A 25,957-nucleotide genomic window follows, 5' to 3' on the forward strand; every position below is an offset into this window, starting at 1 on the left:
CACTAATGTTAAAACAGAAACCTTAAGACGAAAAGACGCTTTATAGCACTAATACCAACATGATGGGTAGCAGGCCCTAAAAGAAATCAAAGTATTTTACCCCAAAATACATTTATTTGACATATTTAAAATGGCCCTGCAAAGCTGTCTCTTGCAGGGAAAATCTGCTTTCTATAAAGAACCCCCTTCCCAGTCCAGGTCTTCTTCCTGATCCAAGAGAGAATTCACTAAGAGTCTGGTACTTTTTTAAGTCCGGTAAGAAACATTTACAATCTATTCTCTCTGAAGCCTGCTACCAGAGGCTTCATCTGCATAATAGGAACCGTGGCCTCCACAACCCTTTGTCTTAATCCAGATGCTTCCTTTTATTAATTCCAAGTCTTTAATCAGGAAATCTTTGAATCTATCTATGACCTGGAAGCCCCCACTTCGAGTTGTCCCACCTTTCCAGATTGAACCAGTGTACGTCTTACATGCATTGACTGATGCCTTATGTCTCCCTAAAATGTATAAAACCAAGCTGCACTCTGACCAAGGGTTCTCGGGATCTCCTGGGACTGTGTCATGGGCCATTGGTCACTTGTATTTGGCTCAGACTAAATCTCTTCAAGTATGTTACTGACTTTGGCTCTTTTCATTGACAAAGTGATATGGTCATTTGTGAATGAAGTGAGCTACGGAACGTTGCCTAGCACATAACAGTGCTGTGTGTTGGCTTCACTACAGGGCAGTATGATTTGATTCTCTAGTGTTCCTCAAGACCAGATGATGCATAGACGGGTTCTAAAGGAAAGAACATCTCAGACACCTTTAGCTTAAGTTATTTTTATGTCAACAAAATACAGGCAAACCTAAAACTACATATAGATTCTATCTGACTATAGCTCTTTCAGAAATATAAATGGAAAATAAATGTGCATATCTTTGTTCTAACACCAGCTATCTGACACTAACTAGTTGTCCAATGATTCAGTTCATTTCTGACACTACCCGAGGTTAGCACAGACCCCACAGGTGAAAGGCTCAGTCCCACAAAACTGCCTGCCCCCACTTCAGACGCCAGCCACAAGTCCTGGGTGACAAGGTTACCTGCACTTCCATCTGACCTGGCTACAAATTCGGGAGTTCCCATGACCTCCCTTTAGGTTTGATACTTCGCTAAAATGACTCAGAGAACTCGGGAAAGTGTTATGATTACCACTTTATTATAAAGGAATTGAGGGACAGCCATTGAAGAGGTGCACAGGACAAGGTCTGGAAGGATCCCAAGTGCAGGAGCTTCTGTCCCTGGGGAATCAGGGTGTACCGCCCTCTCTGTGCATCCATATGTTCATGAATTTGGGGGCTCCCCAACCCTTGGTGTTCACAGTTTGTACTGGGTTTCATTATGTAGGTGTGATTGATTAAATTACTGGCTGCAGGATTGATTTCAGTCTCCAGCCCACTCCCCTCCTTGGATAGAGGTCACATGGGGGAGCTGGCAGTTCCAACCGTCTGATCATATGTGGTTCGTTTTCCTAGGGACCAGCCCTCATCCTGAACTGTCCACACCCCGCCCCGTCGCCTCACAAGCATAAACTCATATATGGCCCCTAAAAGGGGCTTGTGGACAAAAGACACTCCTATCGTTCAGGAAATTCCACAGATTTTTGAAGCTCTGCTCCAGGAGCTAGGGACAAAGACTGGATATATATGTATGTTTTATTATATCATTGATCTTACATAAAAACAAAACTCCTATAGACAATAAAAACTGAAATTAGTGACCTGGTAGACAGATGGTGTCTACCATTGAAACTCAGTTCCCAGTTCCAAGGTGAACGTGTTGCTGACTGAGAAGGCACAAGCTCCTTGAAGGCTGATGAACTCTGTGATGACTCACTTTCTCCCCTGACTCTTTTCCATTTCACCTACCGAGGTGAAACATAACAACATCCTCTCCGGTTATTCCATTTTTACTTGGTGTGAACACGTCATGCTGCACATCGAGTCAGCCCTCATTCTTTGATTATTACCCAAGACAGGTCAAGTGCCACACTCTCTAATTATCCAAATACTGTACCTGATGTCAAATTCTTGTTTGAAACTCAGGAAGCAAATAGGTTCAGGTAACGTGACCTCTGCCACTCTCTGCTTGCCATCTGACCTACTCTCAACTAGCCAAACTCAGACACCAGACAGGTTTGGATGGTGAGGGGTCTTGGAAGGATAGCCTGAGACCAGCATTAACATAGGCTCAGCAGTAAGCACTGCGATCCTAGGGCAGACTGATATGGGGGGATTTTAGCCCAGAGAGCTGGATAAACACCTTCCCCTTGTCAAGCCCTAAAATTAATTGTGTGGCTCTTTTATTAATATTTAGGCCCTAAGGAAAAGCTCTGTTCATTCATTTGACAAATGTTTATTGGGGGCCTCTTATGAGCCAGATTCTTTTCTGGATATTGAGGATTTAGCAGTGAAGAAAACAGATAAAAACTTCTTACCTTGTGGAGCTTACATTGCATTAGGAGACAGAACAAGATCAACATGTAAAATAGATTGTATGTTAAGTACCATGGAAAAAAATTATGCAGGAAAGGAGGTAAGGGGGATGTCAGGTGGAGGAGAGTGGGTTGCTATTTTTAATAGGACAGTGTCTTGATTTGCATTTGCTAGAAGCAGAACCTGGGATGTGAATTCATTTTTAAGTGTGATTTATTGGTGGGGGCATCTTAGGAGAAGGGGAAAGAGGGAACAGGTAGGGATGGGGAGAGAGAAATTAAGCAAGCATGTGGCTCTCAGCTAAGCCTGATCCCAAGGGGTTCTCTGAAGCATGAACCATGTCTTCAAGTCAGCAGCCAGTCAGTTACTGGTGGTGATCTATGGCATGGCCTCCAGATGAGGCAGCCCCCTTTTGGGCAAGGGCAATTCCTTATGTGTCCAGAGTTGGTTCCTGCCAGTGGGTTCATGGTCTTGCTGACTTCAAGAATGGAGCCATGAACCTTTGTGGTGAGTGTTATAGCTCTTAAAGATGGCACAGACCCAAAGAGTGAGCAGTAGCATGGTTTATTGTAAAGAGCAAAAGGACAAAGCTTTCACAGCTTGGAAAGGGACCTGAGGGGGCTGCCACTGCTGGCTGGACATGGCCAGCTTTTATTCCCTTATTGTCCTTTCCCATGTTCGTTTCTGTCCTATCAGAGTGCCCTTTTTTCAGTCCTCCCCGTGATTGGCTACTTTTAGGATCCTGACGATTGGTGCATTTTACAGAGCACTGATTGGTGTATTTTACAGAGTGCTGATTGGTGCATTTTACAGAGCGCTGATTGGTGTGTTATACAGAGCGCTGATTGGTACATTTTACAATCCTCTTGTGAGACAAAAATGTTCCTGATTGGTGCATTTTACAGTCCTCTTGCAAGACAGGAAAGTTCCCCAAGTCCCCACTCCACCCAGGAAATCCAGTTGGCCTCACCTGTCACTTAGAGAAGGATCAGCTCTGAGATATATAAGCAGACATGTGCAGCAGCAGTAGTGGGTGTGCACTGACTGGAAAAGGGGACATGAGCCGGCCACCCACAGCATCCACCACAGATGGCCTGAGAGGGCGTTCCTGAGAAGGTAGCGTTTGAGTAAAGACCCAAGGAAGATGTGGTAAGCAGAATAATGGCCCCCAAAGATGTCTAGTCTACATCCTAATCCCAGATACGTGAACAGACTAACCTCTATGCCAAAGGGGCTTGTGGGTGTGATGAAATTGAAGATCTTGGCTGGGCACCGTGGCTCATGCCTGTAATCCTAGCACTTTGGGAGGCCGAGCCAGGTGAATCACCTGAGGTCAGGCGTTCGAGTTCAGCTTAGCCAACGTGGTAAAACCCCATCTCCACTAAAAATACAAAAATTAGTGAGGCATGGTGACATGCGCCTGTAGTCCCAGCTACTTGGGAGGCTGAGGCAGGAGAATCACTTGAACCCGGGAGGCGGAGGTTGCAGTGAGCCAAGATGGTGCCATTGTACTCCAGCCTGGGCTACAGAGCGAGACTCTGTCTCAAAAAAAAGAGAAGCAGGAGACTCAGAGGCAGAGAAGGAGCTCTGACAGCAGCAGCAGAGGTCAGAGAGTAAGGATGAAAGAGGGGGCCATGGGCAAAGGAGTGCAAGTGGCCTCTAGAAGCTGGGAAAGGCAAAGAAATGGGTTTTCCCCTAGAGCCTCCAGAAGGAGTGCAGTCCTGCCAACACCTTGATATTTTTTATCCCAGTGAAACCCATTTTGGATTTCTGACCTCCAGAACTATTAATATATTTGTATCGTTTTATGACATGGACTTTGTCATCATTTGTTACAGTGGTAATGGGAAAGAAACACAGGGTGAGGGAGTGAGTCACGCAGACATATCGGGGAGGGAGTTCCATATGCGGGGTTCAGCAAGTGCCAGGTCCCCGAGGCAGGATATGCCTGGCACGGCACGGCAGGAGTGAACTGAACAAGGGAAGAATAGTAATAGTTCGCGTCAGAGAGGATGGAGGAGCCTGAATGATGTAGTTAGAAGCCGTTGCAAGAGATGGGGGCCCTCAGAAGGTTGTGAGCAGGTTGCTCCCCGGGATCTGACTTAGGATGTAAAGGGAACATCCACATGCCTTGAAGTAGGAACCAGGTGACCCCTGGGCTGATTACTGCAGTCACCCAGGGGAGGGGCAGCCTTGCTTGTTCCAGAGAGGTAAGTATGGGAGGAACTATACGAGACTGATATTAGTCATCACCAATCTTTTCACAAAGTTCTTTCTCTTTTCCATTAAAGATCATAGTGATCAGATATTACCAACCCGGTTGCTCAGTTCAGCCCCCTGCTTGTGAGGTTTCTAATTTTTTGTTTAAAATATCTCCACAATGAATCCAGAGACAGACAGGTTTGTTTGTCCAAGGCCAAATTTTTAAGACGCGACCTGGTCTCTCCTTCCCAAGATGGGTTGATCTGGCCCATCTTTCATGAAGAAGATAGTTAACAGCCGTAACACCCAAGGAGAACATCACAGCTTCTCCTTTCTGAGTAGGAACATTGACCGGATTCATCTCTTTTCAAATATGAATATTTTAAAATAGCATGCATGTATAATTGTCATGACCACAAGTGAGATTTGTATGTTTTAGATTATCAGCAAGCTGAAAACAAACAAAAATTCTAAGTTCTCCTGAAGAATTCTCAGACTCATGAGAATACCCCAAATTGAGGAATATTATTCTAGCATATTAACTACAATTTACACAATTTGGTTTGGAGGATGTCCTATTAGATAGATGACATAGAGTTCTGTGTAGCTGTTATATGCAAGTTGGATGGGTACGTGAGTCACAATCTCTGTATTACGCCATTCCTTCACCAATGAAATCATTTTGGTTTACATTACCCCTTTCAAGAATGTAAACTCTATACATGTCAGAATTTCGTATCGTAAAGGTGTGCCTCTGTGGCTAGATCCGATTCTGGAACTGTCATTGATATGACAATCCTTCACACTCTCTTGATTGGGGTGAGAGTGGATTCTTGAACCCTGTGCTACCTAGCAGTGCAAGGGTTTACTGAACGTCTTTTTATTCACTCCTTAACCTTCTGGAAGACTTAGAGTACATAATGCATTTTGATTTCCTTTTTTCTCCCCTCTATCTATTTTTGCCTGAGGCTATAGTTCCAGGATTAATACTAATGAAGACCTTTCTGGAAGTGCAAGAGAGCCTCAGTGATTTAACTACTGATTTCTCAGTCTGGTCGTACTTCAGCAAAATAACTATAGTCAGTCAGAAAGTTGAAATTTTCCAAAAGGAATCTTGATGAGAAACAAAGGGGAACTGTTAATAGAGCAAGGCGGGTTCTGCAGAGCCCTGATTTGGGGCCCTGGCATGGCTAAAGTCCAGCCTCAGAATGACCCAGTTGGTTGTTTTCAAGCAAACTTTCCTTCCCCACTTCTTCCTGCCCGCAGCGCATGCTAACCAGTGTGGCTACCGAACGTTTGAGATGTGTCTCACGTGACTGAGAGACCGAGCTCTTAATTCGATTTAATTTTGATCATTTAAATTCAGCCAACTGCAGCCAGTGGCTACTCCACTGGACAGTGCAGTTACAGAACAGAAACTGAAGGAAATTTTACTTTTAAAAGCTAAGTCTGTGTTATTGTTTAAAAAATGCACACTTAGATTATTCTCCAGTCTTCGGTATTTCTCCATATAAAACTGTTTTTTCAAACCTTTGGTTTCTTGATCACCTTGTAACACCAGACCAATGTACATTTATTTCCATCTGCAATTGTTTATTGCATTTTTTTGAATTAAAGTCATTTAATTTTTCATCAACAGAATCAGCAGAATCTGCCAAAGTAGGAGGAATAATTACTGTGTTTTTGATAGTGTTGGTCTTGATAAGCACCATAGTGACACTGAAATGGATTGGTTATATATGCTTAAGAAACAGCCTCCCCAAAGTCTTGGTAGGTAGTTTTTTTTTGTTTTTTGTTTTTTGTTTCTACCTTTGTTTTTTATTTTAACTTAAGAATTTGTATTTATATAAATATTTTCACAGAAGAAAATCTCATTTTCTATAAAAACCAAAATGCTTTCTCACTCTGAGTTCTTTTCCATCCCTATAAATATATATTTTGCAGTTGTAAGTGTATCTGTGCATTTTATGTTTTCTTTCTTTCTTTCTTTCTTTCTTTTTTTTGAGACAGAGTCTCACTCTGTCACCCAGGCTGGAGTACCGTGGCGTGGTCTCAGCTCACTGTAACTGCCTCCCGGGCTCAAGCAATCCTCATGCCTCAGCCTTTCAAGTAGCTGGGACTACAGGCATGCGCTACCATACCTGGCTAATTTTTGCATTTTTAGTAGAGACAGGGTTTTGCTATGTTGGCCAGGCTGATCTTGAACTCCTGACTTCAAGTGATCCACCCGCCTTGGCCTCCCAAAGTTTTGGGATTACAGGTGTGAGCCACCGTGCCCAGCAATGTTTTTTTGTTTGTGTGTTTTTGTTTGTTTTATACTTCATCACCTATAATTTATAATGACCAGGTAGAATTTCATTATTATTAACATACCATTTTTCATTTAACCGTTTCTCAGCTATAGGGCATTTGGATTTCTTTTTCTTTCCCTTTTCTTTCTTTCTTTGGTCATGATGAATAGTACAATAAACATTTTTATATGGATCGTCTTTTTATTTTGGATTACGTCAGTGGAACATATACACAAAGTGGATTTATCCTATGAAAAGATTTAAAAAGGGCTGGGCACGGTTGGGAGGCCGAGGCAGGCGGATCACTTGAGCCCAGGAGTTCAAGACCAGCCTGGGCAATATAGGGAAACCTCTTCTTAGAGAAAATAAAAATAAATTAGCCAGGCGTGGTGGCACATGCCTGTGGTCTCAGCTACTCAGGAGGATGTGGTGAGAGGATTGCTTGAGCCCAGGAGGTGGAGGCTGCAGTGAACTGTGATCACACCACTGCACTCCAGCCTCAGTGACAGAGTGAGACCCTAGTTCTAAAAATATATAAATAACTTAAAAATATAAAGAAGCAGCCAAAGGAGAGGAAGTTAAGAGGAGTCAGTCAGAGCAAAGTCTCTGAGGCCAGCAGCCTGCCTGGTTTGAAAGGCAGTTGCTCCCACTCACTAGTCATGAACCCTGAGCAAGTTTCCTAACCTCTGCGCCTCATTTTCTCATCTATAAAGTGGGCATAAGAACAGTAAGCCTGGCCAGGCGCAGTGGCTCACGCCTATAAACCCAGCACTTTGGGAGGCCGAGGCAGGTAGATCACGAGGTCGGGAGTTCAAGACCAGCCTTGCCAACATGGTGAAACCCCGTCTCTACTAAAAATACAAAAATTAGCCGGGTGTAGTGGTGGGCACCTCTAATCCCATCTACTCAGGAGGCTGAGGCAGAGAATTGCTTGAACCTGGGAGGTGGTGGTTGCAGTGAGCTGAGATTGTGCCACTGCACTCCAGCCTGGGAAACACAGCGAGACTCCGTCTCAAAAAAAAAAAAAAAAAAAAAGAATAGTAAGTCTACTTCATAGAGCAATTGTGAGGGAAAGTAAATTATATATAAAGCACCAAGAGTCGTGCCCAGCAAATGGTGTAACTGTTAGCTGTTATTATTGCTGTTATCATCATCGTCATCTGCATCATCGTTCAGTCAATCTCATTAAGTTTATTTTTTATTTTTTTAGAGGCAAAGTCTTGCTAAGGGCTGGAGTGCAGTGGCTATTCACAGGCGCGATCATAATGCACTACAGTCTGAAACTCCTGAGCTCAAACAGTCGTTCTGCCTAAGCTTCCCCAGTAGCTGGAATTACAAGCGTGCATCCCTGAGCCCCAGTGATTAAGTTTTATTGTGTAAAAAATAAAGAGCAAACAGTCATAGCTGATACGGACTCTCTCTTTTTTTTTCTTTTTTTAAGAATTTTCATAACTTTTTAGCCTGCCCATTTCCTAACCTGCCACCGTTGGAAGCCATGGATATAGTGGAGGTCATTTACATCAACAGAAAGAAGAAAGTGTGGGATTATAATTATGATGATGAAAGTGACAGTGATACTGAGGCAGCACTCAGGACAAGTGGCGGTGGCTATACCATGCATGGACTGACTGTGAGGCCTCTGGGTCAGACCTCCGCCACCTCTACAGAATCCCAGTTTACAGACCCAGACTCCGAGGAGGAGCCTGACCTGCCTGAGGTTGATGTGGAGCTCCCCACGACGCCAAAGTGCAGCCCTCAGCGGTTGGAGCTCTTGAGTGCGCCCTGTGAGAGGAGAGAGAGTCCGCTCCAGGACCCCTTTCCCGAAGAGGACTACAGCTCCACTGAGGGGTCTGGGGGCAGAATTACCTTCAATGTGGATTTAAACTCTGTATTTTTGAGGGTTCTTGATGACGAGGACAGTGACGACTTAGAAGAAGCTCCTCTGATGGTATCATCTCATCCGGAAGAGATGGTTGACCCAGAAGATCCTGACAATGTGCAGTCAAGCCATTTGCTGGCCAGTGGGGAAGGGACACAGCCAACCTTTCCCAGCCCCTCTTCAGAGGGCCTGCAATCTGAAGATGCTCCATCTGATCAAAGTGACACTTCTGAGTCAGATGTTGACCTTGGGGATGGTTATATAATGAGATGACTCCAAAACTATTGAATGAACTTGGACAGACAAGCACCTATAGGGTTCTGTCTCCCTGCACCCTAACTTGCTGCCTTATCATCTGCAAGTGTTCTCCAAGGGAAGAGGTAGGGAACTGTAGGGTACTCCATTCTTCCAGGTGGCATCACCTATGCAGATTCCCAGTATGGGGACCATAGTATCATTGAGTGCATTGTTTACATATTCAAAGTGATGGACTTTGAAGGAAGCACGTGTGCACCTCCCCTTTACACTAATGCACTTAAGATGTTTCTGCATCATGTTTACCAGGGAGCAGGGTTCTCTGTGGTTTCAGAGGTGGTCCAGGACCCTATGATATTTCTTTTCTTTTCTCTTTTTTTTTTTTTTTTTGAGACAGAGTCTCATTCTGTCACCCAAGCTGGAGCGCAATGGCGTGATCTCGGCTCACTGCAACATCTGCCTCCCGGGTTCAAGTGATTCTCCTGCCTCAGCCTCCCTCGCGAGTAGCTGGAACTACAGGCGCCCACCACCACGCCTGGCAAATTATTGTATTTTTAGTAGAGACGGGATTTCACCGTGTTGGCCAGGCTGATCTCTAACTCCTGACCTCAAGTGATCCACCCTCCTCAGCCTCGAAAAGTGCTGGGATTACAGGGGTGAGCCACTGCGCCCAGCTGGCCCTGTGATATTTCTGGGAAATAAATTGGGCCAGGGTGGGAGCAGTGAAAGAAAAGGAAAATAGTAGCAAGAGCTGCAAAGCAGGCAGGAAAGGAGGAGGAGAGCCAGGGGAGCCCCTGGAGAGAAGGGGGGCCCTGCACAAGGAAACAGGGAAGAGCCATCGAAGTTTCAGTCAGTGAGCCGTGGGCATCTCACCTATGTCACATCCTGTCTCCTGCACTTGGAATTCCACCTTGTCCAGCCCTCCCCAGTTAAAGTGGGGAAAACAGACTCTAGGATCAGGCACATGACTAATACAGAAAGGAAACATGGCGTCGGGGAGAGGGATAAAAACCTGAGTGCCATATTTTAAGGTTAAAAAAGAGAGCAAAGGTGCTTCAGGGTCTTCAGGAGAAGATCTTGAACCTTCAAACCTTTCTCTTAGGCCCCTTCAAAAGGGGAAAACTAACAATTATACAAGTTATAGTTCAAGGACTTTAACCAGATTATTTATATGATTGTGCAAAAGAATAGGACTGTGAGGAGGGAACACCTTATTTAATACATACAAGTTTCAGAGACCCTATTTGACAATTTTCAGAGTGCTCTCTGTGCTGATTCCGAATCGAGTGTGTCAGCTGTGATTACAGTTCCTGTGAATCTAGGCCAGGTTAGGGGGGTGCGGGTGGGGGAAGGGAAGCCTGACTGGGAGCAATCTACCTGTAATCCCAGCACTTTGGGAGGCCTAAGCAGGCGTATTGCTTGAGACCAGGAATTCGAGACCAGCCTGAGCAACATGGCAAATCTGTCTCTACCGAACAAAATTACAAAAATTAACTGGGCGTAGTAGCATGTGCCTGTTGTCCCAGCTACTTGGGAGGCTGAGGAGGGAGAATGGCTTGAGCCCAGGAGGTAGAGGTTGCAGTGAGCCAAGATCGCGCCACTGCACTCCAGCCTAGGTGGCAGAGCCAGACCCTGTCATTAAAAAGGGGGTTGGGGGGAAAGGTTCTAGAATGTCATGTGGCAACCAGTTTAAAGGACTGGGACTCAAGGATCCACCACCCACAGTTGCCCTGTGTGACCCTAGGCATTTGACTTAGCCTCTCTGAGCCTCAGGTTTTTTGTTTCTGAAACAAAAGGATTGGACTAGGTAATCTCCAGGATCCTATGAACCCAGGAGAAAGATGAGAAAATGTATAAGAATAAACACTCAGGTGGAAAGGCTGCAACCCTGAGAAACTCCCAGGTTGAATGAAAGGCACAGGACCCTCTTACCCCTTACCTCTCCCCACCCCCCAAGAGCCGGTTTCTCAAACCTTTCTCTTAGGCCCCTTCAAAAGGGGAAAACTAAAAATTATACAAGTCATAGTTCAAGGACTTTAACTAGATTATTTATATGATTGCGCAAAAGGATAGGACTGTGAGGAGGGAACACCTTATTTAATCTAATGAAATTCCATAGGAAAGCGACCTTTTGTATGTGTAATCAATTTCTGTGCCTTCTCAATGCATCTGTCATATTCTGAAAGATTTCCGGGTTGATCTTTTGGGATAAGTTCTATGGCTGTTTGTGAGTGTGTGTGTGTGTGTGTGTGTGTGTGTATTTTTAATTTTGTATAATGGTTGGAGGTTGGTAAAAAGTAATACAACAATACTTTTTAATACAAACTTGGTGTGGTCTTGAGTTGTTTTCCACTGGAGAGTGTATGTGTGCCACAGATTGGTGCACCTGCTGGCATCTCTAGAATTGCACCAATTCCCTCTAGCTCTTCCTGGTGGCCTGCAGGGGCCTAGGGCGCATTCACTTCCCTTGGCTTGACTTTACGTGGTGTCCTAGCGTCAGACATCAGGCGATGCTGTAGATTACCCAAGACATTGGACAGCTCTGGATTTTCCCATCTCACCACTCATCAAGTTAAAAAGAGGAAATTAACGTTTTCTCAGTAGTCCCTGAAAGAAACTAGTTATTTGCGTAAAAATGACTGGGCTTTGTGTTGTTTATCCCTGGAGAGGAGAAGGGTAAAGAAGACCCTCAAACTGGATTTGCTGATGGAATGCTTTTAACTCACCTATGCGGAGAGAGGACTTTAAGAGAGGGCGTGCCGGTGCTCCGGACAAAACCTGGGGAATACTGAAAGCCACCACCACCACCGTCATTCCAGCATCCAGATCTCAGTCCTGGGTTGGTGTTGTAGGGTATTTATTTCACTTGACGGCGACTTTCAAAGTTTGCGAGGCTCCCTTCCTCTTGCTCGTGTGCACCTGCCAAGCCGGTGCCCCGCGCTTCGCGGGCGGACCCGGGCTGGTGGGCGGGGCCTGCAGCGGGGTAGGAGCCCGATCGCCCGGCCCCTCCCCGCCCGGCCCCTCCCCGCCCCGCTCCGCTGATTCCCGGAAGCGACCGCGTACGAGCGCTCTCAGGCGCTGGCGGGGGTCGTGTGCCTGGAGGAAGCCGAGGCACCCCCGGCGCCCGTCCATGGCGCGGAGCCTCGGGAGCTGGCTGGGCGGCTGTCTGCTGGTGTCAGGTGAGGGGTCCGCGGGGAGGGGGCGCGCTTGGGAACCGGGAGGCCCCGCGAGATGCCACCCGTAATCCCATCCCTGGGCACCATGAAAGTGACTTAAGTGCCCGGTCGGGCCATCGGGACCTCGGGACAGAAGATGCAAACGCCACGGCCGGCTGCTGAGACACAGCTAGGCTGCTGCTGCCGGAGATCTGTAACAGGAGGAAGCCCCGTCCGCACCCGGATTACAGACCGTCTGGGCCCTAAACTCAGGGGGAGACTCCCGGCGTCTTTTAACTCGCAGTCCTCCTGCAGCTCTCTGCTGGCGGGCGTCTAAGTAAAGTAGCTTCCCCGAAAGACCCAGGATCCCACCGTGGCTGTCATCTGGCCCTTCTGGAGACCATCAGTTCAAGTGGAGGCCCCCACCAGCCCCCGATGCTCTGACAGCCCTCCCCGACCCCAAGTCTGCCCACCTCAGTGCCAGCCCTCCCTACAGATGTGCCTCCCATCACCCGCTGCACCTCCCCTCCTTCCGGTTCAGGCCTGAGCACCCTGAAATCTGGATTCTGCCCCCCAGAGCCCCCCATGGCTTCTAAACCTAAATCCATTGAAACCTTTTCTGTCCTCTAAATTGACTGCCTAGGTTCCAATAACACGATGGTCACCTCCCTCCTTTCTCATGAACTCTTCCCTGGCCTTCCGGGATACTCCTCCGGTTTCCCGCCTACCCGTCAGGCTGTCTCTGCTTGGGACCCTCCTGCTCTGTCGGGTGTCTATGCAACTGATTGTGAAGCCCAAGGCCTCTTCTCTCCTTCCCCCCGGCACTGTTCCTTTGGGGGATTTCAGCCAAACCTTGGCATTAAACCCGGGCTATAGGCCCATGACTCGCACATTTATATCTCTCTTGGTATCCGTTGGGTGATGGGTGGTGGTTTATTATAGTCTTCTACTTTTCTACTTGCGTGTAGATTTCAAATTTTCTTTTCTTTTCTTTTCTTTCTTTTTTTTCTTTCTTTCTTTTTTTTTTTTTTTTTTTTTCGAGACAGAGTTTTGCTCTGTCACCCAGGCTGGAGTGCAATGGCTTGATCTCGGCTCACCACCACCTCCGCCTCCCGGGTTCAAGCGATTCTCCTCCCTCAGCCTCCCGAGTAGCTGGAATTACAGGTGTGCGCCACTATGCCTGGCTAATTTTTGTATTTTTAGTAGAGATGGGGTTTCACCATGTTGGCCAAGCTGGTCTTAAACTCCTGACCTCAGGTGATTCACCCGCCTCGGCCTCCCAAAGAGCTGATGTCAGGCACGAGCCACTGTGCCTGGCCAGGTTCCAAATTCTCTATGAAAAGGTTTGAAAATAATTTCTGTCTCTAGCCCAAATCTGTTCTTGGTGTGACCTCTGGGCTCATTCATCTGACTGTCTCCCTGACATTCCTACTTCAGCGTCTCTCCAGCATCTCCAACCTAATGCAGCTCAAATGGGACTCGTCAGTTCCCCAGCTGAGCTCCAATCCGGGCACCCCTGCTTAAGCCCAAAATGGACATTGACCTCAGCTTTTAGGCATCAAATGTATCAGGAAGTCTCCAGTTTGTTTTTACCTCTGGAAATATATCTGAAATCCATGTACCCCAGTCTACCCCCTCATACCTTTCTGCCACCATGCAAATCCAGGGCTCCGTTGTCTGTCCCCACTTTCCTCCTGCCTCTCCAGAAATTTCTCCTCATGGCTGTTCAAAGAAAATCTAGACTCCTCAGCACAGCCAACCTGTCTCTCTCTCCCTCCCTCACCATAGAAGAGAACCAAGTGCGGGATGTGGGCTTTTCATGGGCATCTGTTTTGAGGAAAAAGGTTGTAAATGTTTTTCTCATATTTTCATAGCATTAGGAATGGTACCACCTCCTGAAAATGTCAGAATGAATTCTGTTAATTTCAAGAACATTCTACAGTGGGAGTCACCTGCTTTTGCCAAAGGGAACCTGACTTTCACAGCTCAGTACCTAAGGTGGGTCTGGCCTCACTATTGGCAGGAACGCACCAGAGGAGTCGGCCCTGGGCTGGTTACTGGGCTGGGCCACAGGAGGAAGGGAGTCTGACTACCGTCACCATGTGACTGTGACAGCCCTCAGGGAGCCTCCCTGCCAGCTTTTTTCTGTCTGGGAAATTCTGGTGGCCACCTTTCCTCTTTTAGGTTTTGTGGTTGTGATGGTTGGTGATTTGAATGTTGATCACAGGGCTGCTGGCAGATATAGACATGTTATGTGTATGTAGATATAGTCAGCCATAGTGGTAACCTCATGCTGTGCAGATCCTAGCTTGTTTGTCACAGTTGATATATTTTAAAAGAAAAATACCACTGCTGTCATCTCCAGGTATGAGTAGTATTGCTAGAAGTCAACAATGTTGAGTGGATGCTACCCAAGAAACTGAGATATGCAAAGCAGTCAGGAAGCCCCTTGCTACCATATATCACCTGTTCCCCGACGGATTATAGCATCATGCCTCAGTGCTGTGCGATGCACATAATTTGCATAATGAGCACTCAGTTTCTCCGTGGTTTCGTCCTGAAATTAAAAGTAAGACAGCTACTGACTGTTAAAAGCCCCATTCTCTGCCAACAGCAGGCGCCGTGAAGTAAGAGTGAGTGTCACCCTAGACGGTCATCTCAGCAGCGATCTGAACACCCTCTACCTCTCCTGCCTATCAATGTTTCCCTATGCCTGGCAAAGGAAGTCAGTGCCAGCACTCCCTTGGCAGCCTGCCACCATACGCCACATGCTGGACTGCAGGTGACACACCTTTAGGCCAGGCGCAAACAGCAGCAGGAGGCCCAAGGCTGACAAGCCAACACACCTGCTTTCTATGTGACTCAGAAACATACGAAGATAGACAAGTCCTTCAATGAGGCAGGAGGATATTTGGTCCCAGATCCAGCTGTCATTTCACAAAAATCCCCAAGGTCTGCTACATCAGAGAAGAAGTAGAAGAAAGATGAATAAGATAGTCCTTGTCTATGCGTTGCTGGCTTTTGTTTTTTAACTTGTAGTTCCAAATAATTCCAGACTTACAGAACATTTCAAAATTTTAAGTAGAATACAAAGAATTTCCAGATAGCCTACAACCAGATTCACCATTTTTTTTTTTTTTTTTTTTTTTTTTTTTTTTTTGAGATGGAGTCTCTGTCACCCAGGCTGGAGTGCAGTGGTGTGATCTTGGCTCTCTGCAAGCTCCGCCTCCCGGGTTCATGCCATTCTCCTGCCTCAGCCTCCCGAGTAGCTGGGACTATAGTTGTCCGCCACCACACCCGGCTAATTTTTTGTATTTTTAGTAGAGACGGGGTTTCACCGAGTTAGCCAGCCTTGATCTCCTGACCTCGTGATCCGCCCGCCTCGGCCTCCCAAAGTGCTGGGATTACAGGCATGAGCCACTATGCCGGGCTCAGATTCACCAATTTTTAATGTTGGTCACATTCTCTCCCTTCCTCTTTCTCTCTCATGCCCTTTGTGCTGTAATATTTCAGTGTGTATTTCACAAGAACAAGGATCATCTCTTACATCACATAGTACAGTGAGAAGCTCAGGAACTTTTACATTCATGCAATACTTGTATCTGATTTACAGCCCATAGTCCAGTACTGTCAACTGTCCCAAGGATTGAAGGAGGGCATATTCTAAATTGATTTTTTCCTGATGTGCATTTTCGAACACTGATTGGCTTTCTCACTAGCTTTCTGTGCTTTCTCTACTCAGTCTGGATAGCCAAGAGATTTTACTGTGGAAAATTAACTTTCTTCTCTGTCTCTCTGTCTCCCCTGTAGTTTATTTATTTATTTATTTTTTTGTTCTATGCTGTGCTTTTGGGTTTGTTTGGGTTTTTTTCTTTTCCTTTTTTTTTTTTTCGAGACAGAGTCTCGCTCTGTCGCCCAGGCTGGAGTGTACTGGCACAATCTGGGCTCGCTACAAGCTCCACCTCCCAGGTTCACACCATTCTCCTGCCTCAGCCTGCCGAGTAGCTGGGACTACAGGCACCCGCCACCATGCCTGGCTAATTTTTTGTATTTTTGGTAGAGATGGGGTTTCACCGTGTTAGCCAGGATGGTCTCGATCTCCTGACCTCATGATCCACCTGCCTTGGCCTCCCAAAGTGCTGGGATTACAGGTGTGAGCCACCGCACCTGGCCTTTTTTTTTTCCTTTGAGACTGGGTCTCACTGTGTCACCAAGGCTGGAGTGCAGTGGCGCGACCTCTGCTCACTGCAGCCTCCGCCTAGTGAAGGCCCAGCACTTTGGGAGACTGAGGTGGGTGGATCACCTGAGGTCAGGAGTTCGAGACCAGCGTTACCAACATGGCAAAACCCCATCTCTACTAAAAATACAAAATTAGCTGGGCATGGTGGTGCATACCTGCAATCCCAGCTACTTGGGAGGCTGAGGCAGGAGAATCACTTGAACCCAGGAGACACAGTTTGCAGCAAGCCGAGATTGTGCCATTGCACTCCAGCCTGGGCAACAGAGTGAGACTCCATCTCAAAAAATTTAAAAAAAAAAACAAAAACCTAGTGAAAAAGAAGTTATTGCAAAACAACTTTTGAAATGCTGCACATGCTGGACAGTTGATGCATTAGTTTAAAAGAAGGAAATGGGTCAGGCGTGGTGGCTCATACCAGTAATCCCAGTGCTTTGGGGGGCCAAGGTAGGATGATCACTTGAGGCCAGGAGTTCAAGACCAGCCTGTGCAACATAAGAGTCCCTTGTCTCTACAATTTTTTTTTTTTTAATTAGCCGGACTTGAGTTGGAAAGAAGGAAGGCGGGAGGGAAGAAAAAAGAGAGGGAGGGAAAAAAAATATGGCCACATGTGAGAAAACCCCATTAATGAAACGACCGCTGGATTTTCCAAATGATGGGATGTTAAGCAGCCGTGAAGAAATGATTGATTGACAAATATTTGTGGTATATTAAGTGAAAAATAGCATGATCCCAATGATCTCTACCTACTTTTTGCAAGGGATTGTTCTAGGTATCACTAAGAATGCTGTAAGGTGTGGTGTGCTACCTTAGACTATGAAGTCAAACAGATCTGAGTTCAGTTGGGCAGATTTCTTAGACTCTCCACTCCTGACCCCTGGGTACTTAACAAATGTTGGCTGTTGCTATTTTTGTCACCATCACTTTCATCATCACTTCTGGGAGTAACCAAATTGGTTTTGGCACCAGACGATACCTTGGGGGACCAATCAGATAACTCCTCACTTTTTAATTTTATTTTATAAATTTTTAAATTAAATTAAATTAAATTTTTTGAGACCGTCTCACTCTGTTGCCCAGGCTGGAGTACAGTGGTGCGATCACGGCTCACTGCAGCCTCTACCGCCCAGGCTCAAGCGAGCTTCCCTCCTTAGCCTACTAAGTAGCTAGGACTACAGGTGCATGCCACCACACCCAAATAATTTCTTGATTTTTTATAGAGACAAGGACTCACCATATTGTCCAGGCAGTTCTCAAACTCCTGGGCTCAGGCAATCCTCTGCCTCGGCCTCCCAGAGTGCTGGGATTACAGGCATGAGCTATGAGCCCGCCCAGCTCCTCACTTTTTGCAGGATGAGAGCCTGGGCTTCCTTTGATCCTGTGCAGCCAATTATACCTCCTCGGCTGTTGCAAGCTTAGATTCAAGAGATTGTATTTCCCTAGCATCCAACAGGCATTTCCAAATGTCATCTCTTCTTCCACTTCACTTTCTGTCATGCTCCCTTTAGTGGTTGTGGCCGGGGCTGGTGTTCTGATTGAGACTGATAAATTGTTTTTTTAATTTTTCCAGAGTAATTGCAATGACAGTAATTTATAGGTCGGACAGTCATGGGTCACTTAACAACTGGGGTACATTCTGAGAAGTGCATCATTAGACAGTTTTGTTGTGTGAACATCATACAGTGTACTTGCACAAACCTAGACGGTGTAGCCTAGTATACACCTAAGCTATGTGGTTTAGCCTATTACCCCAGGCTGTAAACCTGTACAGCATGTTACTGTACGGAGTACTGTAGGCAATCGTAACACAATGGTATTTGTATACAGGCATACCACAGAGTTAAGGCAGTTTTGGTTCCAGACTACCATAATAAAGTTAAAACCACAATAGAGCAAGTCATATGAATTTTTTTGTTTCCTAGTGCATATAAAAACTATGTTTATACTGTAGTCCATTAAGTGTGCGATAGCATTATGTCTAAAAAAATGTGCACAGATTAATTTTTAAATACTTGCTGAAAAATTCTGGCAATCATCAGAGCCTTCAGCAAGTCATAATCCTTTTGCAGGTGGAGCATCTTGCCTTGATATGGATGGCTGCTGACCGATCAGGGTAGTGGTTGCTGAGTTGCAGCGACTGTGGCAATTTCTTGAAATAAGATGACAATGAAGTTTGCTGCATCAATTAACTCTTCCTTCCACGACAGATTTCTCTGTAGCATGAGATGCTGTTTGGTAGCATTTTACCCACAGAAGAATTTCTTTCAAAATTAGAATCCTTTCAAACCCTGCTATGCTCTATCAACTAAGTTTATGTAATATTCTAAATCCTTTTTTGTCATTTCTACAATGTTCATAGCATCTTCACTGGAATAAATTCCATCTCAAGAAACCACTTTCTTTGCTCATTCATTAGAAACAACTCTTCATCTGTTCAAGTTTTATCATGAGATTGGAGCAATTCAGTCGCATCTTCAGGTTCTGCTTCTAATAATTCTAGTTATGTTGCTCTTTCCACCACATCTGCAGTTAAGTTCCTCCACTGAAGTCTTGAACCCCTTAAAGTAATCTATGAGGGTTGGAATCAGCTTCTTCCAAGCTCCTGTTAATATTATATTTTGACCTCCTCCTATGAATCACCAATGTTCTTAATGGCATTTTGAATGGTGAATCCTTTCTGGAGGTTTTCAATTTACCTTGCCCAGATCCATCAGAGAAATCACTATCTATGGCAGCTATAACTTTATGAAATATATTTCTTTATTTTATTTTATTTTACTTTATTTTTTAAGATGGAGTCTCACTCTGTTGCCCCGGCTGAAGTGCAGCGGCATGATCTCAGATCACTGCTGCCTCCACCTCCCAGGTTCAAGTGATTCTCCTGCCTCAGCCTCCCAAGTAGTGCCACCACACCTGGCTAATTTTTGTTATTTTTTTTTTAGTAGAGTCAGGGTTTCACCATGTTGGCTAGACTGGTCTTGAACTCCTGACCTCAAATGATTTGCCTGCCTTGGCCTCCCAAAGTGCTGGGATTACAGGCATGAGCCACTGTGCCTGGCTTCCAAATATATTTCTTAAATAATAAGACTTGAAAGTCGAAATGACTCCTTGATCCATGGGCTGCAGAATGGATGTTGTGTTAGCAGGCACGAAAACAGCATTCATCTCCTTTTAAATTTCCATCAGAGCTCTTGGGGAACCAGGTACGTTGTCAATGAGAGGTAATATTTTGAGAGAAAACTTTTTATCCTGAGCAGTAGGTCTTAATACTGGGCTTAAAATATTCAGTAAACCATGCTGTAAACAGATGTGCTGTCCTCCAGGCTTTGTTGTTCCATTTGTAGAGCACAGGCAGAGTAGATTTAGCATAATTCTTAAGAGCTCTCAAATTTTCAAAACGGTAATCCAGTGTTGGCTTCAACTTAAAAGTCACCAGCTACATTAGCCCTTAACAAGAGTCAGCCTGTTCTTTGAAGCTTTGAAGCTAGCCATTGACTTCTCCTCTGTAGCTATGAAAGTCCTGGATGATATCTTAATAGAAGGTTGTTCCATCTACATTAAAAATCTGTTTTTTAGAGTAGCCACCTTCATCATTTTAGCTAGATTTTAGCTAGATCTTCTGGATAACTTGCTGCAGCTTTTACATCAGCATTTGCCGCTTCACCTTGCACTTTTATGTTATGGAGATGACTTCTGTCTTTAAACCTTATGAACCAACCTCTGCTAACTTCCAACTTTTCTTTTTTTTTTTTTTTTTTTTGAAACAGAGTCTTGCTCTGTTGCCCAAGCTGGAATACAGTGGCACAATCTCGTCTCACTGCAACCTCTGCCTCCCAGGTTCAAGTGATCCTCCTGCCTCAGCCTCCTGGGTAGCTGGGATTACAGGAGTGTGCCATCACGCCTGGCTAATTTTTTTGTATTTTTAGTAGAGACGGGGTTTCACCATGTTGGTCAGGCTGGTCTCGAACTCCTGACCTTATGATCTGCCTGCCTTGGCTTCCCAAAGTGCTGGGATTACAGGTGTGAGCCACCGTGTCCAGCCCCAACTTTTCTTCTGCAGCTTCTCACCTTTTTCAGCCTTCACAGAATTGGAGTGTCAGGGTCTTGCTCTGGATTAGACTTTGGCTTAAGGGAATGGTGTGGCTGGTTTGATCTTCTATCCAGACTACTGAGACTTTCTCCATTTTATCAATAAGGCTGTTTTGCTTTCTTCTCATTAATGTGTTCACTGGAGTAGCACTTTAAACTTCCTTCAACAACTTTTCCTTTGTATTCACAACTTGGCTAACTGGCCCAAGAGGCCTGTTGTGGCCTTCAATGTGCCTTCCTCACTAAGCTTAATCATTTGCAGCTTTTGGAATAGGGAGGCCCAAGGAGAAGGAGAGAGGCAGGGGAGTGGCCAGTGGGTGGAGAAGTCAGGACACACACAACATCTATTGATTAATTTCACTTATATAGGTGTGGTTCATGGTCCCCAAAACAATTACAACAGTAACATCAAAGATCACTGATCACAGATCACCATAACAGATATAATAATGATGCAAAGGTTTGAAATATTGTGAGAATTAGCAAAATTTGACTTAGAGACATGAAGTGAGCATGTATTGTTGGGAAAATGGCACCAGTGGACTTGCTCAGTGCAGGGTTGCCGCAGACCTTCAATTTGTAAAATGCCCCATCTGTGAAGTACAATAAAGCAAATCACAATAAAACGAGGTATGGGTACATCTCAATGTATTTAAACATAGAAAAGGTACAGTAAAAATACAGTATTATCATCTTAGGGCACCATCATTGTATATGTGGTCTGTCATCTACTGAAATGTCATTATGCATGACTTTATTGAAAATCATTGTAATATCTTTATTTTGGTAAATCTTTATTCGGTGTCTCATAAATCACATGCCCCTGCTTTCAAAAATACATAATCGAGGAAGGAAGCTGTCTTGGTCAAATATGCTGAATACTCAACCCCTTGGAGAGGCATGTAGTCATTAGGATGTTCAAGTCTCTGAGAAATTCTGTTTTGAAGACACCTATTTCTATGTTTAACACAGTTTCCACTCCCGCACCCTCCCCCCAACCCCCGCGCAACCTCCAAATTAAGTACCAGTCAGCCTCAGGGAGACTGAAGTTAGAACTCTCCTGATTGACCTATCTTTTTGATTGTGTAGTTATAGGATATTCCAAGATAAATGCACGAGTACTACCTTGACGGAATGTGATTTCTCAAGTCTTTCCAAGTATGGTGACCACACCTTGAGAGTCAGGGCTGAATTTGCAGATGAGCATTCAGACTGGGTAAACATCACCTTCTGTCCTGTGGATGACAGTAAGCCATTTTGTTTTCCCTTTTTTTGTAATGTCATCATCTTGCCTTGTTTTTTTCCACATTGGTTGGTCCATCAACAAGAATTCTCTGAGGGCCCACAAATGGATGCCCTTGCACAAGGAGCTTAAGGAATATAATAAAGAGAGTTGTATCCCTAAGAAATTCATGGGAGAGACAGAAAAAGATGGGCATATCATCAATGCAGCGATTAAATATAAATCTAACACCTTCAGTGCCTCAAGGATGTGCATATGTTGGGCCCGTGCTGTTAAGAAGTTCTGGAAGGATTCTTGTGGTGAATTTTCTGGAAGAAAGTCAGTATGGAATTATGACTTAAAGAAATATAACATGATAGGCAAAAGAATGAAGGCAGGTGTAGAGATGGAAAATCTGATGCAGACAGCCAACTTGCCCAGAGCGAAGGACAGGGAGGGACAGAGCTGATGGCAGGTGGGTTGGATCAGACTGGTTGGTCAGCATCAAAAATTGTTCCCAGGTTAGGCGGAGATTGCAGTGAGCCTAGATCACGCCACTGCACTCCAGCCTGGGCAACAGAGCGAGACTTGGTCTCAAAAAAAAAAATTGTTCCCAGGTTAGATTTGGAGGGTCATGGTGACCACCAGAGCCCCTAAATATGAGATGAGCATATTTAGAATATCAGGAATTAAAAACTAATTAAACCATGTATTAGCAATTGAGAGAGTAAAGAAGATTAGAGGTTAAAAACCTGATTCACAAAATTCACATACAGCCCTTCAAAACTCACACAGAGAAAAGCACTAAAAGAATTGTTTCTGGCCAGGCACGGCGGCTCACATCTCCTAATCCCAACACTTTGGGAGGCTGAGATGGTGGATCACTTGAGCCCAGGAATTTTCTTCTTTTCTTTCTTTCTTTTTTTTTTTTTTTTTTCTGATACAAAGTCTTGCTCTGACACCCAGGCTGAAGTGCAGTGGCTCAATCTCAGATCACTGCAAACTCTGCCTCCAGGGTTCAAGTGATTCTTGTGCCTCAGCCTCCTGACTAACTGGGACTTCAAGTGCCTGCCACCATGCCCAGCTACATTTTTTTGTATTTTTAGTAGAGACAGGGTCTCACCATGTTGGCCAGGCTGGTCTTGAACTCCTGACCTTAAGTGATCCCACCGGCCTCAGCCTCCCAAAGTGCTGGGATTACAGGAGTGAACCACCACGCTTGGCCTTAAGCCTAGGAATTTAAGACCAGCCTGGGCAACATGGGGAAACCCTGCCTCTACAAAAAAAAAAGAAAGAAAAATAGCCAGGCATAGTGAAGTGTGCTTGTGGTCCCAGCTACTTGGGAGGCTGAGGTGGGAGAGTCACCTGAGCCTGGGAAGTCAAGGCTGCAGTGAGCCATTATCACACCACTGCACTGCAGCAGCCTGGGTGACCAGAGTGAGGTCTTGTCTCAAAAAAAGAACTGTCTCTATATGGGGAGGTTCTTCATGCCAGTCCCTGCTCTGGACCCCCATGACCCCTACAATTATATCCTCCCTGATAGAGAATGAGGGCTAGGATGCCTTTCTTCCCTCCCTCAATTCCATCCCAAGCCTGGGTAAAAACGTCTTACTTTTGGAACCATAAATTATCAAAGTTAGATTATTTTTTCTTTTTTATTTTATTTTTTTTCTTTTGAGACGGAGTCTGGCTCTGTCGCCCAGGCTGGAGTGCAATGGCCGGATCTCAGCTCACTGCAAGCTCCACCTCCCGGGTTCCCGCCATTCTCCTGCCTCAGCCTCCCGAGTAGCCGGGACTACAGGCACCCGCCACCTCGCCCGGCTAGTTTTTTTGTATTTTTTAGTAAAGACGGGGTTTCACCGTGTTAGCCAGGATGGTCTCGATCTCCTGACCTAGTGATCTGCCCGTCTCGGCCTCCCAAAGTGCTGGGATTACAGTAGATTCTCTTTTCTAACGGTACATTTACAAAAACAAAGAAAAGATGAACAGAAAAGTCAGTTTCACAGTAGTTAAAAGTACAAGTTTTTGCTCCTATAATTGCTAACTGGCTTACATGTCCTAACTTGTCCCAAATTCTGTTAGCTCCCATCCATGGAAGTTCCCTTTAGAACCTAGGTACAACACAGTTAAGCAGGTTGTCAAAAGGTCATACAGGTCATGAGTGGCTGAGCCAGGATTCAGACCCAAGCTCTTGTATCTGTGCTCTTAGCAACTACTACCCAATATTGGAGATTTGCTTCTTGAAGTCTATACATTTTAGTTATAGGAAAGTGCTTCCAGCCATCATGCATAACCTATTTATACTTGCTTTGGCAAAGTTTTCCAACAAGTTTTCTTGTCTGGTTTTCAGACGAGCACTTTAGAATGGTAGAAGCAGGTCCATTAACAGCCCTGAAAAAGTAACAGCAACCAAAGAAGAATACAGGACATAACTCAAACACCATGATTGCCCGGAACCATTTATGAACCATTCTATAGTTATTATTGAGCACATCTGTGTAACAGCTGCATTCGGAGCACTGAAGCTACAACAATGAACGAGACAAAATCCTTGCCCTCATGGAGCATATATGTGCTAATCAGGAATACAGATGATAAATAAATAGATACATATTATATGATAGGTAGTGACTGTGGTTCTCAAGAAGACTGAAGCAAGGTAATAGGACAGAAAGTAATGGGAGCTGCGCTTCTGCATAGAATGGTAAGATCCAGTTTCTCTGAGGAAATAGCATTTGAACAAAGACCCAAATGAAGTGAAGGAGCCAGCCACATGAATATCTAGTAAAAGTGCATTCAGGGCTGGGCGAGGTGGCTCAAGCCTATAATCCCAGCACTTTGGGAGGCCGAGACGGGCGGATCACGAGGTCAGGAGATCGAGACCATCTTGGCTAACACAGTGAAACCCCGTCTTTACTAAAAAAAATACAAAAAACTAGCCGGGTGTGATGGCGGGCGCCTGTAGTCCCAGCTACTCGGGAGGCTGAGGCAGGAGAATGGCGTGAACCTGGAAGGCAGAGCTTGCAGTGAGCTGAGATCCGGCCACTGCACTCCAGCCTGGGCAATAGAGCAAGACTCCGTCTCAAAAAAAAAAAAAAAAAAAAGAGCATTCAGAAGGGAAACAGCTTTAGACTTTGTTGGAAATATATATGGTTAATTATATATGTTAAACATGTAAAGGTGGCCACTAAAAATAATAGAGATGCCATCTGTAGCTTCCATCCTAACAAAGAAAATAAAATTTAGGCCAACAAAAAGCAGGAAAAAGAGAGAGGAGGAGAAGACACCAAAAACATAAAATAGAAATGTAAAAAGAAATTATTATAGAAAATACAAAATAATACAGCTGGAATAATTCCAAATGTATCAGAAACCACAATAAACATAAGTGGACTAAACTTCATTAATAAAGACAAAGATTATCAGATTTTTTAAAAGCAACTAAATCCAACTATCCTCCTTAGCCATGTCAATCAATGTCATGACAATGGTATATCAAAGCAGTGTACTTCCATGGACTAATTGTTCTGCATGGTTATGAAAAATTAATATTGAAGTTTTTAAAATGTGGTTTTTGATTGTCATTTTGCTTGTTCTTATGCTTAGCCATTATTGGACCCCCTGGAATGCAAGTAGAAGTACTTGCTGATTCTTTACATATGCGTTTCTTAGCCCCTAAAATTGAAAATGAATACGAAACTTGGACTATGAAGAATGTGTATAATTCATGGACTTATAATGTGCAATATTGGAAAAATGGTACTGATGAAAAGGTAAGCTTGGCTAATTGCATTTCAGAGATAGTAGGCTTTCATGTTCTTTGCAGAATCTTGCAAGGTAGCAGCACCTTATGGACTGGTTCTCTGTAAACCAAGAGCTTCCCAGACTAAGGGGTCTCTGGCTCAAGCTTCCCAGACTCCCAAGGGATATGTGTAGAGCAGACTTTCAGGACAAAGTCTGCACAGTGACAGCAGACCTTTCCCTCCCTGAAGGGCAGTTGCAGGGGAAGGCACAGTTGAATCAGAGTTGGCTGAGGAAACTTGGAGCTGGGTGAATTAGGTGATCAGCAAATTGACAACTGTCTCATGACATCAACCCCTGTGTCCCACACACACCACAAATCAGGGACGTTCATGGTCAAGACAG

The 25,957-nt window shown here is 44.9% G+C and overlaps 2 protein-coding genes across 9 annotated transcripts in view; both read left to right on the forward strand.

Annotated features, from left to right (window-relative positions):
* The window catches only part of LOC105472707 (interferon alpha and beta receptor subunit 2), a 36,117-nt gene extending 24,287 nt beyond the window's left edge, over positions 1–11,830 (forward strand). For 2 of the 5 annotated variants that reach the window (XM_011726215.3, XM_011726214.3), the window contains exons 8-9: positions 6,323–6,453; positions 8,416–11,830. In XM_011726215.3, coding sequence (XP_011724517.2) covers positions 6,323–6,453; positions 8,416–9,126 — 842 coding nt within the window. In that variant the 3' untranslated portion in view covers positions 9,127–11,830. The other 3 variants (XM_011726216.3, XM_011726219.3, XM_011726220.3) reach the window with 3 other exon arrangements.
* Positions 11,831–12,140: 310 nt separating this feature from the next.
* LOC105472706 (interleukin 10 receptor subunit beta) overlaps positions 12,141–25,957 on the forward strand; it is a 55,742-nt gene continuing 41,925 nt past the window's right edge. For 3 of the 4 annotated variants that reach the window (XM_071095639.1, XM_071095637.1, XM_011726213.2), the window contains exons 1-4: positions 12,141–12,287; positions 14,138–14,261; positions 21,679–21,836; positions 25,418–25,584. In XM_071095639.1, coding sequence (XP_070951740.1) covers positions 12,239–12,287; positions 14,138–14,261; positions 21,679–21,836; positions 25,418–25,584 — 498 coding nt within the window. In that variant the 5' untranslated portion in view covers positions 12,141–12,238. Of the gene's footprint in view, positions 12,288–13,545; positions 14,262–21,678; positions 21,837–25,417; positions 25,585–25,957 lie in introns of those variants that run through there. The other variant, XM_071095638.1, reaches the window with a different exon arrangement.

Source organism: Macaca nemestrina, chromosome 4 (assembly GCF_043159975.1).
Source record: "Macaca nemestrina isolate mMacNem1 chromosome 4, mMacNem.hap1, whole genome shotgun sequence".
Taxonomy (NCBI): Eukaryota; Metazoa; Chordata; class Mammalia; order Primates; family Cercopithecidae; genus Macaca; species Macaca nemestrina.